The 19,977-nt window shown below is 44.5% G+C and overlaps 1 protein-coding gene across 1 annotated transcript in view; it reads left to right on the plus strand.

The window, feature by feature from the left end:
* LOC146020665 (dipeptidyl peptidase 4-like) overlaps positions 1–19,977 on the plus strand; it is a 122,319-nt gene that overhangs the window by 74,202 nt on the left and 28,140 nt on the right. The window contains exons 5-11 of the mRNA XM_083153944.1: positions 5,155–5,249; positions 5,749–5,823; positions 7,075–7,127; positions 8,348–8,417; positions 10,942–11,062; positions 13,890–14,050; positions 16,922–17,025. Coding sequence (XP_083010070.1) covers positions 5,155–5,249; positions 5,749–5,823; positions 7,075–7,127; positions 8,348–8,417; positions 10,942–11,062; positions 13,890–14,050; positions 16,922–17,025 — 679 coding nt within the window. The remainder of the gene's footprint in view (positions 1–5,154; positions 5,250–5,748; positions 5,824–7,074; positions 7,128–8,347; positions 8,418–10,941; positions 11,063–13,889; positions 14,051–16,921; positions 17,026–19,977) is intronic.

The following is a 19,977-nucleotide window of genomic DNA, read 5'->3' on the forward strand; positions in this document are numbered from 1 at the left end:
CTATCACCATTGACAGAATGGTGGAGGATTATATGGGTGACAGCACCCAAGTAGGCATGTCAGAGAGTCCTTACCAGTACTGGCAGAAAAAAAAGGAAATTTGGAAGCCCCTGTACAAACTGGCTCTATATTACCTCAGTTGCCCTTCCTCCAGTGTGTACTCCGAAAGAGTTTTTAGTGCAGCTGGGAACCTTGTCAGCAATAAGCGTAGGAGGTTGCTTCCAAAAAATGTGGAGAAGATGATGTTCATAAAAATGAATTATCAATTCTACGAGAAAGACCAGCGTCCACAAAGTACACAGGAACCTGTGGTGGTGGATTCCAGCGGGGACGAATTAATACTCTGTGAGGGTGAGGAAGAACAAGATACTGATGGTGGTGAGGAATCGCTGGATGAGGATGAGGACGACCTTTTGCCTCTGTAGAGCCAGTTTGTGCAGGGACATATTAAATGGCAGCTTGTGATGTGGGGGCCCAAACGAACCAATCATTTCAGCCACAGTCGTGTGGCAGACCCTGTGGCTGAAATGATTGGTTTGTTAAAGTGTGCGTGTCCTGTTTATACAACATAAGGGTGGGTGGGAGGGCCCAAGGACAATTCCATCTTGCACCTCTTTTTTGTCTTTTGAATAATGTGCTCTTTGGGGCCTAGTTTGGGTGGGAGTGCCGTAGGACAATTCCATCTTGCACCTCTTTTTTGTCTTTTGAATAATGTGCTCTTTGGGGCATAGTTTGGGTGGGAGTGCCCTTGGACACTTCCATCTTGCACCTCTTTTTTGTCTTTTGAATAATGTGCTCTTTGGGGCCTAGTTTGGGTGGGAGTGCCGTAGGACAATTCCATCTTGCACCTCTTTTTTGTCTTTTGAATAATGTGCTCTTTGGGGCCTAGTTTGGGTGGGAGTGCCGTAGGACAATTCCATCTTGCACCTCTTTTTTGTCTTTTGAATAATGTGCTCTTTGGGGCCTAGTTTGGGTGGGAGTGCCCTTGGACACTTCCATCTTGCACCTCTTTTTTATCTTTTGAATAATGTGCTCTTTGGGGCCTAGTTTGGGTGGGAGTGCCGTAGGACAATTCCATCTTGCACCTCTTTTTTGTCTTTTGAATAATGTGCTCTTTGGGGCCTAGTTTGGGTGGGAGTGCCCTTGGACACTTCCATCTTGCACCTCTTTTTTGTCTTTTGAATAATGTGCTCTTTGGGGCCTAGTTTGGGTGGGAGTGCCCTTGGACACTTCCATCTTGCACCTCTTTTTTGTCTTTTGAATAATGTGCTCTTTGGGGCCTAGTTTGGGTGGGAGTGCCGTAGGACAATTCCATCTTGCACCTCTTTTTTTCTTTTGAATAATGTGCTCTTTGGGGCCTAGTTTTTCTATCTGCCACTGCAGTGCCACTCCTAGATGGGCCACGTGTTTGTGCCGCCCATTTGTCTTGCTTATCATAGTCATCCAGCTACCTCGGTGCAACATTTTGGCCTAAAAACAATATTGTGAGGTGTGAGGTCTTCAGAATAGACTGTAAATGAGTGGAGAAGAAAGCTGATGGGGTTAATAATAGCATAGGAGCAAAAAAACACCTAAATTATGCAATGTTAACCATTTGTATGCTTTTTTCAAAAAAATCAGAACCCAAAACCCAAAACCCAAAACCCAAAACCTTTAGGGGGTGTTTTGGCAAAACCCATTAGAACCCAAAACCTGAAGGTAATCGGAACCCAAAACCCAAAACCCAAAACGCGAAAAAGTGTCCGGTGCACATCTCTAGTTTAAACCCCCCTCCATGGCTGTGATTGGTCCGTCGGTCCGACGAACCAATCACGGCCTTTGGGGGCGGGAGGGGTGAGGTGGGGTGACACCAGTGTCACCCTTACACCCCGCGGTGATTGGTGCTGTACTTTACAGCACCAATCACCTCCGATCCCGTGTCACCGGCGAACGTTATTCGCCGGTGACACAGAAAACGCTGTGAATGGCTGTTCACAATGAACAGCCAATCACAGCGATCGCCGACGGGGGGGCGGCATCGCCGCCCCCCCTGGGCATGCACGGACATGTCTGCTGTCAGGGACAGCAGACATCGTCCCTCTGTCACTGCGTCTCTAGACGCAGTGACAGTTTTAAGCCATGACGTATATATACGTCAACGGTCGGGAAGTACTTCCCGGCCATGACGTATATATACGTCAAATGTCGTGAAGGGGTTAAGCAGGGGTTAAAGTAAAGGGGAACATTTTAAACCCCACATTGGCCGTGAACAGTAATTCTCACAGAAAAGCATTCTAATATGACAAAAACCCTACCACTGGCCCTGTCTCTGCATAATGGGGGGGTGTATTTAGGTGGCATAGAGAAATGAGTTCCCCCCACCTCTGCTTGACCACTTTATGCCCTGCTCTTAAGGCCCCCCATACATTAGTCCGAGTTGCCTTAAGGGCAAGTCAGACCCGATTTCCCTTGAACTCCCCCGGAAGCTCCCTGGAATGACTTCCATACAACTTGTCATTTTTTACATGCAATAAGTTCAGGGAAGTTCAAGGGAAGTCTGATGCAATACATTGTGGGGGCTAAAAAGCCCTGCGTTGTGTTGCTGACAGCAGCACATATGATTTATCTTATGAGCAGCACGTCCAACCTCCGACCCAGTGCGCGCGGGACTGCACATCGAGCGGATGTTAAATCTGACTTCTCTGCCTGATCCATCAGGTGAAATCGGGCCGAATCGCACTAGTGTGTAGGTGTGAACACACAGATCGATTGGCGGCTGCTGGTGAACTCTTTCTACTTGCGATACCAATGTTGCGGGGTCGTGCATCGGTATTGCATTGGTATCGAAAGCCCCCTTACAAAGTGAGATTTTTGGCTAACCGTCCTTACTATTTTGACTATATAAAATGGCACCATGTGTACACAGCATAGAGGGGCCTATAGGAATGTCATACAGCGATGGCCATTAAGGATTGAAAGCCGAGCAACGTGCTTACGGATCCTACAACACATTACTGTTTCCTGATTGTAGTTTATGTAACAGCATGATGACATGTTCTTTTTACAACTTTGGTTTACAGAAAGTCAAGTATGCTCTTCAGCATATATTTATGACTGCTGACCATGTGTCGATAAGCAGTTCCATGTGTTGTCCCATAAGTCTAAAGGATAAAAACTACACTATGGACCTTACTCTGGTTGGCACGCAAAGCTGTGAAATTCTCAGCTTTGCGTTTCATTTGAACGCCACCTGCATGAACGCCCACCCCCTCCCCCATCGCACGCTGAATATCTCCACACACAGGCAAATGGATGTTTAGCATATACATCCATTCACATCCTTGCGTGTGGGGGCAAAATCATTCAATGGTCGCAGACCAACAAGCTGATATTTTTGTAATTCCCCTACATAGACTATTTTTGTCGGTCCTAAATGGAGTCTCTAATACCCCGCATGTCGACCTAGTAATTTGCCTTTTAACACGGTTTTTATTTTCAGTGTAAATGGTTCAACCAAAAATTCCCAGGTCTCCAACCCTGATTTTTACCCGGAATGGACACCCGGGTATGCAGACACGGATTGGCCCGTTCCCACTGCAAAAAAAACCTGTGTTAAGAGGCAAATTACCGGGTAGAACTGCTTCAATCGGGAATTTGCCTTAGCAGTGAGAACATGGTCCGGTGCTGCAGTCCCCGGCATTGAAATGGCAGGTAAAATCCGTGTTGTTCACACTGTAGGTGTGAACACGGCATTAGGTGTCGCTGGCACAACAGGAAAGACTTAACTCTTTCTAGAAAATGTTATTAATTTGAGTTGGCAGCAGAACTCTCAACAGTTGATGGACATAATGGCCACATGAAAAAGCATGGGATGGTGGAGGGTCGGGCCTTCATTTGCATATTGGTTTTCTAGTTTTTAGATTTACTATATAAATGATCTATCATTTTATATATTTTGATCATTTAACCCTTTAATTTTCAGTTGCGGTGGTATTAACTCCTTGTTTTTTTTTTGTTTTTTTTTTAATGGCCTAGATGTCATTTAATTGGGAACCATGGCAGAGATTGGAGAGAGATAAAGTGGAGAGGGAAAGTAGCAACCAATCAGCTCCAGTTGTTTAACAGGCTGTGTTTGAAAAAGACAGGAGCTGATTGGTTGGTACTTTTATTAAATCTCCCACTACTGCCAGAATACATTCATTCTGAAGTTTAAACTATGGCCCTTATTCTGATTGAGTCGGACGGCCGATGGTTGGTGTTTTCGCATGTGCGGAGGCGTATCTGCGCATGTGCGAACGCCTCACAAGTATGAACATGGCGCGAGGTCCCTGCAGAAAATGATCGTACGGAACCATCCGAGCAGGGGGTGGAGAGGGGCGTGAAGGGCTGTTTGGGCTCATTACCATATGCGTACGCCCCACATTTCATGGGCATTCCCATGAAAATGCTGGGCGTCCGTATGGTAATGCGGCCGTGACGCACGTGTGGGGGCGGACATCTGACATAGCCGAATGTCAGCTGCCCTCCCATATCCCTACTTTCATATGGAAAAATGTCCAAGTGGTCTTCAGCACTCGTGCTGCCTGACCACTCAGTCCATCATTCAATGGTCGGCGACCATAGGAGGATGGGGGAGGTTCCCACAGATGGAGGAGGTGTTCACATGAAACATGCACTCGCGGTCTGTTTGGTCGGCGTCTTACCGCATTCGGACGGTGTGAGCGATCCGTACGGTAGGCGGGGCTAAGAACACTTGTTTCCTGTTCGAAATACGCATCCGTCCGATTCAACTAGAATAAGGGACTATGTGTCATTTTAACAGATCACATTCCGTCATGTGACTACTGCCAACCAGCGTGTGGGAAAGTGGGAAATAGTCACTTCAGAACTCCAATTCTGAATTAGTTTTCAGATTGGCAATATATGTCAAAGAGTTTGGAAGCACAATTATTTACGAGGATATGTTCCTTGTAGCATTGTTTCCAAACAAAAGCTTTTTAACTACTGTAAGCCTAAGATTTTATCAATCTGCTTTAACAATGCTTACACTGGATAAGATAGGAACAAATTGCATATTAGCTATAGTTTACCTCTGAATAATAGTAAAATGCAATTATTGTTTCAGTAAATCAATGACCAGTTTGTGATTCATTTATCTTGTTTTACCTTTCTTAGACAATGAGTACCTCCGCCAGACAAGAGAAAATAATGTGATAATATATAATGTTGAAACTGAAGAAACTAAAACAATTATTTCAAATACCACAATCGTATGTAACATTCCATTTATTTTTTATTGTTTAGCCCTAGCATCTTAGCGATTATCGATAGACTGCGCATGCATACAGATTGTAGTATCCTATCCTGCGATAAAATCCTGCTAATTGTTTTATCGCTGAGCGTATGCAAGTTGATTGACAGGAAACCAGCATTTGTGTGTGTGTGGAGGGGGGGGGGGGGGGGGGGGTTGGTAACCTGCCATTTCAGGCGTGCCCAGGCTTTTTAGGGGAAGGCGTGTGCCATCAGCTCTGGCTCCAATCTGATTCTATCGCAGCCGCCGATTAAGTCGCACAGACTGCACACAGGGGAAACATCAATTTATTGTGGGTGGCTTGTGATTGTATGTGCAGCTATTCACCGACCCAGGTGGCTGGCGGGGTATCGGCTGGCCATACACTGCCGCGAGAGAACAAAGTAGTGTATGGCCAGTTTAACTGGTAAATCTCCCGCTTGACTAGTTTCTGATCATTCTTTGTTTTGTCTTCTCAGAGTAACAGCAATGCATTTTTCTATGAGCTGTCTGCAGACAGAGGATATGCTTTACTGCAGTACAATTATGAGAAGGTAACTAGATTTTTTATACCATCAGAATATTTTAATTGCCCCACAATCCTTTCACCAGAACATTATTTTTCTAGGTAAACATTATAGATCCTTCCACTAGTATTATTTATGTTCAAGATCACACATCATAAAGTGGATCAAAGATTCTTATGTGATCATAAGCCGACCACACATAGGCCCTTATTCTGGTTGGTGCGGTAATATCCGCGTGCGTTCGTGCCGCCGATGTTTTGTGTCTGCGCATGTGCAGAGGCGTCTCTGCGCATGTGCGAGCGGGACGCATGGCCACATTCCGCATGAAATGTGTACACTACGAACAGGGGGTGTAGAGGGGCGTGAAGGGCTATTTGGGCTCATTACCATATGCATACGCCCCGCGTTTCATGGGCGTTCCCATGCAAACGCTGGGCGTATGTATGGTAATGCGGCCGTGACGCACGTGTAGGGGGCGGACATATGACATTGCCGGATGTCAGCTGCCCGCCCAGATCCCTGCTTTTGCACGGAGAAATGCCCGTGTGGTCTGAGGTTGCGGGAGCTGCCTGGTCACTCGGTCCTGCATTCGATGGTCTGCGACCATCGAATGATGGGGGAGGTTCCCTGAGATGGAGGAGGTGTATCCATGATAAATACACGTGCGGTCCGTTCGGACAGCTTCTTACCGCGTACGGACGGAGTTGGCGATCCGTATGGAAGGCGGGGTTTAGGACGCACGGTGCTGGCCGCATATTCGGATCCGGACGCACCGATCAGAATAAGGGCCATAGTAACATAGAGTAACACACAGGGACATATGTAAGGGTCTGAGTTTACTGGAGGTTCGGGATGCCGGACGATCAACAGACTTTTTTTTTTAAAGCAGCAATTATTTACTGATTGATTTAACAAATGTACATGAACAATAGTTTTTGTCTGTTTTCCAACATTTGGGAGCAAATGGGTGATTGTCCTTTGCCCCCATACATTACCAGATGTTTGTTCCCACAAGACAGATTGGACAGATAATATTTAGATGTATATCCAGCTTATCTCATTGTTGGTAAATACAGTTGTATTAGGCTCGGGGCTCTAACGCATTTCGCCACAATTGTTTTATAGAGAGTGCACTAAACCACTGAATTAATCGACTTACCTTCTGTAGACTGTAACAATTTATGTTTATTTCTTGACTAAGCATAAAAAAATGTTGTGTATATTGTAATTAAGTGGACATTTGTATATTGTGTTTTCAAAGCGCTACTTGTTTCACAGGTTTGGAGACACTCCTACAAAGCCTCTTACCGAATCCTTAATGTTGATACGCAGTAAGTTTCATTATTGAGTATATGAGCTAAAACAAACTCTAACACTGTAATACCCCTTTCACAAGGCAAATGTTGGGTCGCACTCGGGATTTGGACACCGGTCCATCCCAGGAGCGAGCCAGCATTTGCGTTGCAAGGTTGCCCACAGCGACCATCAATATGCCGGGTTGCTGATGTCATCGGAGTGGGGCGGAGCGGCAGTGCATCATCTGGGGCGGAGGAGAAGGCAGCACTTGGAGCTGATGCTGCCTCCTCCCTGTAGTGTAAACAGGACCCAGGTTTCCCGTTCACACTGCACAGCAACCCAGGTCCGACCTGGGAATAACGCTTCTTTTAACCCGAGTTGGAATGCCGGGTTGTTGCACCCAGGTATTTTCAGAAGCTCCTTTCACACCGCACATCAACCTGGCAACAAACCGGGTTGGACCCGGGTTATTTGTGTGATGTGAAAGGGGTATAAGGTACTTTTCATTTGTTGATTATAATCCTGGGAGAGATGTATTAAACCTTTTAAGAAGGATGGGTAAGAAGTTGCCCACCAAGGTTTTTGCTTTTATAGAATCATTTAGATCAATGATATCTAAAAGCTGATTGCGCAACTTCTCAACCTGTCCTCATTAAAAGATGTGTTATATTATTATCATGGTTGCTGCTCATATAGGATAGCCTAGATACAATATTTAACTGCAATAGAACTTTGTAAATCTTTCTGTATGAACATAAACAAGTACAGCATTTACAAATGAGCACTTCTATCACTATTAAGCAGTCTGCCATCTCCCGGGTCACGACTGTAGGGCTGGCCCGACAGCCGTGACCCTGTCCTGTTCTCGGAATGCTCAACAAGTAATCGGTGAAGTACATGAGTAACCCTGCCGAACACCAAAAAGGGGGCGTGGCCGCGAGATACGGCCGTGGATCATCAAGCTGCGGCCGGAAGCTCGACAATCCAAAGGCATTCTCGGCAGAACAGGCCAGGCTACTTCTGAAGTCGGGTCCATTCTGTTGAGATCCCTTTTCAATGCTGTTGGGAAAGACAGCATTGAATAGGGCCCCACCACTATTTCCCCTGTCGGGAATAGCGGTGGGAGATTGAATACCCCCCTAATTAGTGCCATGACACATTACATTTGGGTCTCAAGCCACACCTTTTATCAATTACCTCTGTTCTGTGATTCTGGCATATACTGTAGCTTACTTTTTTTTGCTTGTTTTCCTAGAACTCTGGTAACTGCAAATTTACCAGATAGTATCCAGTACATCACGTGGTCTCCTGTTAGTCATAAACTGGTAAGTGTTTGAAGGGTAGTGCCAAGTATTGCATCCCAACACATGCTCAGTGCAGTGGGCAATCCAGGGATTTGGTGTATTTTGTGTAGAATCTTGCCATTGTGGCACTGATAGGCTGGTGTGGCTGGGATAATGTGGCAAGCCCACACACAAATGCACTAAGGAACTGTTCTTCCTGTATTTTTAATTCCAAGAAGCTGAACACCCTGAGCTCTCGTCCAAAACTGACCTACATCCCCTCATTTTGTCTCATGTCTGTCTTCTTTGTCACTGGTCATCCCATCTCCTTACCTTGTCTCCCATATGACCTCTTGTATCTAATGTCGAATCACAACTATTTGAAAGTCAATATTTCTTGTCTGCCTTAAGGTGCATACACACTGTACAATTTTTTTGACCAATTTCGTTGAAAGACATTTTCCTGGAACCTAGTGTCCTGGACGGGAGATGTTGAGAAAAGATATTGACGACAGACAAAAGACGAAAGATCTAGCTACAGTTTATACACTCTTTTTGAAAGATATCCAATTGAGCTGCATGCACAGTTGACAAACAACCTGGATAAACAAGGGTATTCACATCATCATTCGTCGCAAACGCACTGAAAGATAATTTGACCAATTTCATTCAGAATTTCCGAAATGAACGAAATTGGTCTAAAATGTTGGTCAATAAAATTGTTCAATGTGTATGCACCTTTACAGTATGTATCCTACAACCCATCACCATAAGAATTCTCAGCTGCAGCAGTGCAAAGTAAATGTACTCAACCTACTTCTTTGGAAGTCTTGCAGTGTAAAATATACATAGATGTTCAAGTAACTAATATTTAATAAAAAGAAATATAATTACATTAAAAGAAAAAAAAATCCTGTATCAGCATGGAAAATAAGAAAAAACAAAACAATAAATAGAAAAGTGTTGTAGGATTCTGAATGGACTACTATGATAATATTAAGGCTTCAAATTTTGAATGATAAAATAAATATTCATAAAAAAAGATATTTAAATTTTTTTAAAACACTACTCAATATCTAGCACCCCCAAATAGACTTAACCCTTTGAGTGCCAACAGCCCTGTGAGAGATGTTCAAAATATCCACTAAAAATGAATCGCTCACATTTGTTATATAAATTCAAATGGAAGATGTTGTGTAAAATTAGATAATGGGTGAAATGTAACAGGATGAGAGAATCAGAAAGTGGGAGATTTGGTAAGAAATCTCCAGCTTTTTTTAAGTGGCAATCATTTACACTGCAAAACCAGTTCGTTTTTGCAGTGTAAATGATTGCCGCTTTAAAAAAACTGGAGATTTGTTACCAAATCTCTCACTTGATTCTGTCCCCCTATTACTTTTCGCCCAACATTTCCTATATAAGGTAAACATTACAAATCATTATGAAGAATGAAAATGTATGCTTGGCAATGTTCACACCTATTCTGACAAATTATGTTATATATTATATATATATATATCACAAAGAGCAAAGTGCCTGAAACCGCGCACTAGTGGACAAACAGCAGCACCTCTGAAAGTCCGCTGTTAGCTGGGAACAAGTGGCAAGTAGAGATCCAGAAAAAAATCAGAGTGCGCTAAATGAATTACACAATTTTAAAATACAAATATTTAATTAAAAAACAGCCATACATTAGCTAGAACACAAACATAATAATATAGTCAATATACAAAGAGATTTCTCATAGAGTGTGTGGCAATCCAATGTGGTAGCAGGGCCAACGCGTTTCGTCAACTAAGTGACTTCATCAGGGGCAGTTTGATGGAGAAAGGCACAATTGCACTTCTTGAAGAATCTCTAATTGATAGAGAACAAAAAACTGTGTATCCAAAATAGGGGCTGTAAGACCGTATATATGTCACCAAACATCAAAACATTTGTTTATCAGACATAAGGTTTGTTCAAGAACCCTTTCTTACAGTTTCAACAAGGGTATTGTCACCTCTATATATTGAGGCTCCACAAGAAAATAGGGTGAGGTAACAGGATGTGCACTCTAGGATATCCAAGTACTGAACATTCATTAACATATATATTTAAAAAGATGTATTTTTTATGACTAGAAATATGTATTACTATGTGAAGTGGTTTACGGTACTTGTTTAGTTTAACGGCGGCTGACATATCGGATGCGATATCGGCCGATCCGATGCGATTTTTTACCTGTTCATAACCCCACTATCCACTATGCATGGAGTTGAATTTATATAGTGTGGCGAGCGCAGCAAGCCACCAAGCCCGACGCGTGGCGAGCAGACGCGGATTACTGCGCTCGACACACTATATAAAATCAACTCCATGCGTAGTGGATAGTGGGGTTATGAACAGGTAAAAAATCTAATCGGATCGGCTGATATATCGGCCAATATGACATCCGATATATCGGCCAACGTGAAACTAAACAAGTACCTGTTTTACTACTATCACAGTAGTACATTTAGAATTTGGGCACCGCTTCTTCCTTCTAGTCTTGCAATGTAAGTATATATTTGTTTTACTATTCTAGGTATATGTTTGGGAAAATAACATTTATATGAAAAATTCCCCAGTTGCGGCAAGTATTAGAATTACCTCAAATGGAGAAGAAAATAAAATCTATAATGGAATACCGGATTGGGTGTATGAAGGTAAATGTATAACAAATATGTATTTCTACTTCAGACTTTGACAGTGTGCATATAGCATATGGATAAATAGAAGAAAAGAGGATCCTAAACTAAAAAATCAGGCGGTGGAAGCATGTTTACAGACCCGGATTTAGACATCATGTGGCCCTAGGCAAGATACTGGTTTGGGGTCCTCCTGCCTCAAAAAATCCACACTATAATTTTGCAGCTGATTATAGGTAGCATCGATAGAGTATCATGGCTCAGACAGAGCGTACTGATAAATGCTCAGTTGTATGAACATCGGCATTGGGTACAAATCGAAACAGGCCCTACTGTAGTTCTTTTGAAATTTAGCTAAATGTCTGTGTCATATTTAAACTGACTGCCAACATAAAGATGGAGCCCCTCTCTTTCATTGCCGGCACTCGCCAGAACGTCCCCGCTGGCAAGGGCTGGCAGAGAAGGGCTCCATCAGACTTGGACACGCGTGCGACTCACACCCACGTGCATCCCAGTCACTCGGTGGCAGGGCGGTGTGACCCTGCCCGTCTCAATTTCAGGGAGACAGGCAGGGTTAGGGGGGGGGGTGTTTCGGAGCAGTGGTAGGGCCGGGGAGGCGGTGGATGGCGGAGGGGAGCTCTGTCGGAACAGGGCACGCGAGTGTCTCGTGTGCGCGTGCCCCCTACCGAAGGCTGGCGGGACCTTGCAAGCATGAGGTCGGCTCCATCTGTACTGTACAGTGGGTGAATCCGTTTGGTGTATCCAAACATATTTTTTATCTTATTAAAGAACACCAAAGGGACTTTGGGAGTGTGGGCAGGTCCATGTGATGTCATCATGATGCCACACGGTATTCCTCTTGGAATATTTTGGACTGCAATATCACCTCTTTTTATTTATAGAACCTTTAGTAATGTTCTTAGTGTTTAGAGTGTGCACCTGCATTTCTCACTTTTCTGTATGGTACTACAAGTCTTAGCATGGTTAGGGTGTGCAGTCCACCTCCATCCCATATAACATTATTTTATTTATAATATAAGGACTTATTTAAATAATAGTTATTTTATAAATGGGCACAATTTACATTAATATTACCCCAGTACTTACAGCATGTGACACCTGGATACTGAATAGCACTAGCCAATTGGACAAAAAGGGGCGGATACACACTTTCTTATTTCATAACACCGCACTGCCCATGCCACCAGCAGCTTGGTTTTTCAGTGTCCATATTGTTGAGTATTGATTGCAGTGATTTTGAGCCGCCCGGGACCTTCTTGGGTAACAGGACCTGTTGTCATTCACCTGCAATTTGGACTCTTTTCCTGCCATTGATCACCGCAATTGAGGAAAAGAGCCCAAATTGCAGCTGAATTGCCTTAAGTGTTCAGCTGTGGTTAAAGGGGCAGAAGGAGCTGCTGAAAGGACGGACAGGTGCGTGACTTCGTAGCTCTAACATCACGCATGGGGCTAGAGCATGTGCCAATATTAATGATGATAGTTGTGGCTGTTGTTATGATATCAGGTTTCCACTAGCAGATGCATCTTATCAACCTTATGAATTCCCATGATAGCATACGACTGTAAACCAGGCATCCACGGCTGCCCACAACTTCAGCCACTTTGCCAGCAACTCACAATCAGCTCTAATAAGTGCAACTGTAATCTCAACCAGAATATAATGACTTTGAATGAACCAGAAAGACTGATTTGAATTTAATTTTTTTTACATTAATAATTCCCCACACTGCTATTTTATGTTTAATTAAATTGTTTGACTTATACCAAGAATCTGTTTAAGGTACTAATGTAGTATGACAAACTCTGGCTAGACTGTACTGATAGAGGACTACCCAGGCCACCGCAAACCCTACCAGGGACTGCTCTAAATCATACTATTTTCAATGATAACATCAGCAGCAGACCATCTACTATAAAAACATGCACCACTCTCTCATTCTCTCTTATCAGGATGTACTAAAGTAGAAATGAGATAAAACCCCTGTTCTCAGGGTTTTTACCACATTTTTAAATGTACTATCGCCCCCTCCGCAGGGGCGCCGATGAGAGGGGGGGGGGTATAATGCTAGCTACAGCTGGCTTTACCCCATAGAAGCCTATGGGCTTCTCGCCACAGTGCTGCTGTATGAAGGATCCCAGCATGCCCCACGGCTGCCGACTTCTCTGAGCATGTGCAGAGGAACTCCTGGGTCATGGAACAGGAAGTCCAAGCATTGTCTTGGATCCCAAAGGGAAGCTGCCTGGACGAATCTGTGCCTGATACATCCCACTATCTCTCTCTAAAAACATTTATAAGAGATAGTTTATTTTCCAATTACTTTGGTTTGAGCTTCATAAGAGGCATTTTCTACCCTAAGTCCATAGATTTGTTGATCCCTCCTTGAAGGTGGAGTATTTTCACAGTCACTAGGATGACAGCCATTGCCAGGATTCTGATCAGTTAAAATGCCACTTACAGCATTTTTGCAATATGGACATTATTTATGTATTTGTTTATTTGTTGATAGATTTATTAACAGTTTCTTATACAGCGCAGCGTATTCCATTGTACATTATAACATGCTGTTTTAGGGGCATTTTAACCATGTCGGGATCTCGCTTGCTTTTCCATGTCTAGTCACTGCCGACATACCAATACAATACTGTAGTACCTGTGGACAAGATCTATCAATCCCACTTAAATTCTAATTTATTTTACTCTACATATTAATATCACAGTTGAAATTTGAATTTTGAGTAGGTAACTATGTAACATTTATTACAATAATATAGCGATATACTTTGCTGGACATTATGTAATGGGATTCTTTCCTTATGTTTTCAGAGGAAATGTTTTCTTCTAATCATGCCTTATGGTTGTCGCCAAATGAAAAATTCTTGACCTATGTTGAATTTAATGACACAGAAGTACCCATTATAGAATATACATTTTATGGAGAAGAATCACAACAGTATCCACAGACCATTCACATTCCATATCCTAAGGTATGTTACCATCAGGGAGGCCGTACACCTCTATGCCCACTAATGCAAAGAGTAGACTGAGTCACTTAGGGCCTAATTCAAGCCCGATCAGAAGGGGCCGAATCTGTACTTGTTTGATGGTGGGGGGTCTGCACACATACGGATTTGCGCATGTGCAGACCCCCTGTGCAAAAGCCTTTGGCGAGTATCGCACTTGCCGATGAATTAACACAGGTTGGGGAGGGATTAGGGTATTCAGGGGTGGCATCATGGGAATGCAGGCCTGGAGTCCCCTGCTCTTGGACATGTGTCCAGTAGAGTGGTGTCACAAGGGAGTTACGGTGCACACCCGAGTGTCAACTGCTGAGGGGTGAGACCAAAATGGTAGCTTCTAGTGACAGGTGGCGCACTGTAATACTACACCGCAGCCTACACTGTGTGTTTCCTGAGTGACAAAAACGGATGAGGTAACACCCCTTCCCATGAGACTACACCCCTCCAAGCAATGCCCCACCCCCTTTTACCAGCACACTCTCACAGAGGCTAGTGAAATCCTATAATTGCAAAACATATCTCTTTTCGAAAGAGCTGTCCTAAGTGATTTTAACCAGTACTACAGTATAAATGACTCTCTGCATTCGATAAGTGGTGGGGTGTATTTTATCCAAAATACAATGCACCCCCCGGGTTTAATTTCACTAGAGTGCGTGCGCACCCTACATCCTGACTCCTCCTCTTGGCAAACCCCCTGCAGATGGCTGCATAAGCTACAAAAACACAGCTTTAAAAATAATAATTGCCATATTATTTTTATTTTTATGTAGATTTGAATAATAATATCATTGGGCTTATATATACCTATATATTTGTCAAGGGAAATATGAAGATTCACAGTACAGTAGCCAGAAAACCATCATTATACTAATTATGCTCAGCCAGGTTGGTCTGCCAGAGAATTTTGGCACGCCTCATCTGTGTCTCTTGAACAGTGATGCTAACACATCAGACATATGTTTAAGGGATCCATACAGTGAGCATAAAGGCAGATAGCCAATGCGTGTCATTACCCAGAATGCCCTGCAGTAGCTGAGGCACCATATGTTGTGTTATTCTGTATGAAGGCAGGTTTGTAACGTCATTGGGACATGTAAACATTGACACTGACAGCAGTGGCATTTTCCTTTCCTTTTACCAACGAAAGCGTCTTGGCTGGTGGCTCAGTTTATCTTGCAGTTTTCATTTTTCCATATGTTCTTCTATAAGTATGAAGAAATTAACCACTCATACCAAGTTCAAGCAATACTCTGGATACATTGTTATTTCTCAATAATTGTGTAGAGAGGGTGATATTTATGCATTTCATTGTTTTCCCAAAGCTTACATGTACGCAAATTCCGGGTTGCCAACCAAGGTAAAAAGCAGGGTCGGCGACCCGGGATTAAAGACCATTGGAAGATATAAATAAAACACAGCAGCTTGTTCTATTGTATTAGTATTGTACGTCAGTGTTGTTTCACCTTACACAGCCCTTATTCTGGTTCACTCTCAAAGGCAAATTCCATCTCAAATGGACAAAACCATGTGCACGGGGGGGGGGGGGGGGGGGCTTATGTAACATGTGCATAGAGAGATAAATTTGGGTGGGGTGTGTTGAAACTGAAATCTAAATTTCAGTGTAAAAATAAAGCAGCCAGTATTTACCCTGCACAGAAACAAAATAACTCACACAAATCTAACTCTCTCTCTCTCTCTATACAGTACATGCAGTGCACATGGTTTTGCTCATTTTGAGAACAAATTTTTACTGCGATCAGATCTGAATAATTGCCAATGTCAGATGCACCATCAAACTTGCAAAGCTAAGAGCAATTACATGGACAATGCACTGGATTTTGACATAGATGCTTGGCAGGCCTGCACTTATTGCAGATCGTAGTTGATTGAGAAAGCTTCATAAAGTAATACTGACATTTCCAACCAGCTTTTATTGGGTGTATAAAAATGACCTATTGTAATCTGTTTAGCCTGTTTTGCTGTTTAGGTACTTGTGGAGTATCACGGCTCCCACGATGTGCATCGCACATGAAAAAATCGCATTGCATGCGATTTTTAACAGAAAAGCATCCAAATGCATTGAAATTAGTATGAAACATGTTCAATGGACCCCAAATGGCATTTTTGAGGCTGTACCACCCCCACTATCAACGCGAACCCGAAGCGTGGCGAGCGCAGCAAGCCCGCGAGGGGCGGCGGTACGCGTCCTATGACCTTTTCATACCCCCACTATCCACGTCGGTGTGGAGTTGAGGTATCCGCGTCCCCTCGCGGGCTTCGCAGGTGTCCGCGTCCCCGCGCGGGGCTCGCTGCGCTCGCCACGCTTCGGGCTCGGTGGCTTGCTGCGCTCACCACACTTTCTATTCTCAACTCCACGCCGACGTGGATAGTGGGGGTATGAAAAGGTCGTAGGATGCGTACCGCCGCCCCTCGCTGGCTCGCTGCGCTCGCTGCGCTCGCCATGCTTCGGGTTCGCGTTGATAGTGGGGGTGGTACAGCCTCAAAAATGCCATTTGGGGGCCATTGAACATGTTTCATAATAATTTCAATACATTTGGATGCTTTTCTGTTAAAAATCGCATGCGATACGATTTTGTCAAAAACTGCAAAAATCGCATCCCATCGCATGCCACTATATATGGCACGCGATGGCATGCGATGGGAGCCGTGATAATCCACAAGTACCGCTGTTTATTTTGGTTTCACACAGTGTAGTATATTCCCAAATTTTCAATATTACCTCCATTATGCAACCAGTAATAGGCCAATGCCAAATTAATAGAATACATCTATAGTACACTATATGATTGTTTTGATTCATTATGTTTCCTTTTCAAGGCTGGAGCTAAAAACCCAACAGTGAAACTATTTGCTATAAATATAGAAACTCTTCCAACTATATCCCCCAAGGAAATTGTGCCACCAACGGACATAAGATCTGGGTAAGGTATTATTATTATTATTATTATTATTATTATAATATTCAACTGATCTTGGAATATATTTTTATTATTTTATATCTAATGGGACAGGGTACTTGCTGAGCCCATACTAACAGAAAACACAATAATCCAGTGGTTCCCAAACTTAATAGAACCATGGCACCCTGGAGCTTCAGAATTTTTTTCACAGCACCCCTAGTTTCTCATTGAGAAAGTTAGAAAAACATATTTGGTACTTGTTTCCTAGCACGGTTACACCGATTTACATCGGGGTGGTCGTGTCGGAAAAATCGGGTCGATCGCATCGCATGCGATTTGGTCGCATGCGATGCGACCGACCCGATTTTGGACCCGATTTTTTGATTGAATGAAATGTAAATCGGGTCCCTGGGACCCGATTTTACATTGGATTCAATGTAAAATATTCCCTACACCCCCAAATTTAGCGACGTAAACCCCACCCCACGATAGACGCCAACCCGAAGCGTGGCGAGCGCAGCGAGCCCGCGAGGGGCGGCGGTGCGCGTCCTCCGACCTTTTCATTCCCCTACTATCCATGTCGGCGTGGAGTTGAGAATAGAATAGTGTGGCGAGCGCAGCGAGCCACCGAGCCCGAAGCGTGGCGAGCGGACGCGTATACCTGTGAAGTTATACGTGTCCCCTCGCGGGGCTCGCTGCGCTCGCCTCGCTGCGCTTGCCACACTATTCTATTCTCAACTCCACGCCGACGTGGATAGTAGGGGAATGAAAAGGTCGGAGGACGCGCACCGCCGCCCCTCGCGGGCTCGCTGCGCTCGCCACGCTTCGGGTTGGCGTCTATCGTGGGGTGACGACGGGGACATCTATAATGTGAAATGGGTCATATTGGCCCATTTCACATTTTTCACATTTTTTTAAAGGTGAGATGGACTTAATCAAGTCCATCTCATCTTGTGCCATTATAATGGCACAAGACCGACGCGATCCTCACGATTTCAATGTTAAAAAATATTTTAACATTGAAGCCTATGGGGAAATCGGGGGCATCACGTCGGTCACGTCGGGACCAATGTTAATGGTCCCGACCGACGCGATGCCCCCGATATTGTACCTTTGCCGGCAAAATGGACCTGATTTCAAAGGAAATCGGGTCCATCGTGTGGATCGTGTACCTTAACTTAAAGGTACACGATCCACAAGATTGTGGCCGTGCTAGGAAACAAGTACCACATATTTTACTTTAAGTAAATTGTGTTTATATTTTAACCTAAGGGTCAATTATATGGTAATGGGCAGGATTCACTTTTGTTTGTCCACAATTTGACTATTATATTGGCCATAAATAACTTGGTCATGGACCACAAACCAAGGCACCACTGAAAGTCCCCCAAGGCAGGGCCGGCGCCACCACTAGGCAGCCTTAGGCATTTGCCTAGGGCGCCGGCCACTGGAGGGCGGCACCGCGCGCTGCAAAGGAGTGAGGAGCAGGAATGAAGCAGCGGCAGCCGCCCTGTGTGAACAGCCTGAGCCCAGCATCGGGGGATTTATTGGGTTACTGATGGAGGGGAGCCACGGCAATCACGCCAGCCCCTAGCCAGTGCTGGCTGCGAAGGAGGCGGAGAGGTAAGGCTGGAAGAGTGGGGACTGGTGACAGGGTGGTGGGCCCAGGCGTGGATGGAGTGGGGAGCGCTGCTATCTCAGTGAGTCTGGGCTCCGTGTTATTACACGCACCCAGTGATGTGCGGAGGTGGCTGTGAGAGTCACAGCCACCACTGCACCCCCACCCCAGCCGCTAGCGACACCTGACCACCGCCCGGCTACTGCCGAAGGGCATGGCAGCTGACGTCCTAACCTCTGCCCCCCCTTTCCGCCGAAAATAAATTACATTATTCTAACCTCACTAGGGGAGTGGGGAGCCGGAACACGGGGATGGGGAAGCCGGTGAAGGGGAAGACAAACCGGCACTTCCAAAAGCTTAATTGACAAAGGCTGCTGTGATTGGACAGCAGCTGGATCTGCTGTCCAATCACAGCATCCCCTGTCAATGCCCCTGTCAATGAAGCACTTCTACACGCGACTCGCGACCCCCCCCCCCCACATCCCCGCAATTGCTTCCTTCAGATTTCATTGGGGGGTGGGGGGGTGGGAGGGGCAGCTTTGCCTAGGGCATCTAGAAGCCTTGCACCGCCCCTGCCCCAAGGCACTACAGGGCACGCAGTTTGGGAGCTGCTGCAATAATCTATTCTTTAAGACACACTTAATAAAGTAATAGACCATAATATCTCTTTCCTCTTTGATTATGTCAATGTTTGAAGAGCCAGCTGGTTTGCCTTACTTTAGTGCTCAAAAGGGAGTTGGCAGGACTGACTGTCAGAGAGAAACAATGGTACTTGTTTCCAAGCACGGCGCCCACTAAGCTATTTGCTTAGTGGGCTATTCTGCGTAGTGAAATCACATTGCATCGCGTGGGCCATTTTAGGGCCATGCGATGTGCGATGCAATGCCATTTTCCTATGTAATTTATTTACTGCTCTCTCAGCCCCAGGCCATCACATCGCATCTACCGCAAAATCGCATGCGATCGCATGCGATTTTTAATTGCATGCGATCGCATGCGATTTTTAATTGCATGCGATCGCATGTGATTTTATAGGGTGTGTGATGCCATGACATTAGGTATAAAATCATATGATTGTATGTCCCAAAAATAGGTTTAATGCACCGGTATTGTGTACTAGCACGGCACCTCGATAATAGTCGCCCGATTTGTTAATCGCATCTCATGCCATACACCCGATGGGATGCAATGCGATTTGAATGCATATACGATATTAAATTGTATAAGCACCCTAATAGGTGCTTACAATGCTTAAATGCACCCCCACGCAACCCCCCCCCCAGTATAAACGTGATCCTATGACCTTTTCATACCCCCACTATCCACGTCGGCGTGGAGTTGACTTTATTAAGTGT

Source organism: Crinia signifera, chromosome 7 (genome assembly GCF_055691185.1).
Source record: "Crinia signifera chromosome 7, ASM5569118v1, whole genome shotgun sequence".
In the NCBI taxonomy this organism is placed as follows: Eukaryota; Metazoa; Chordata; class Amphibia; order Anura; family Myobatrachidae; genus Crinia; species Crinia signifera.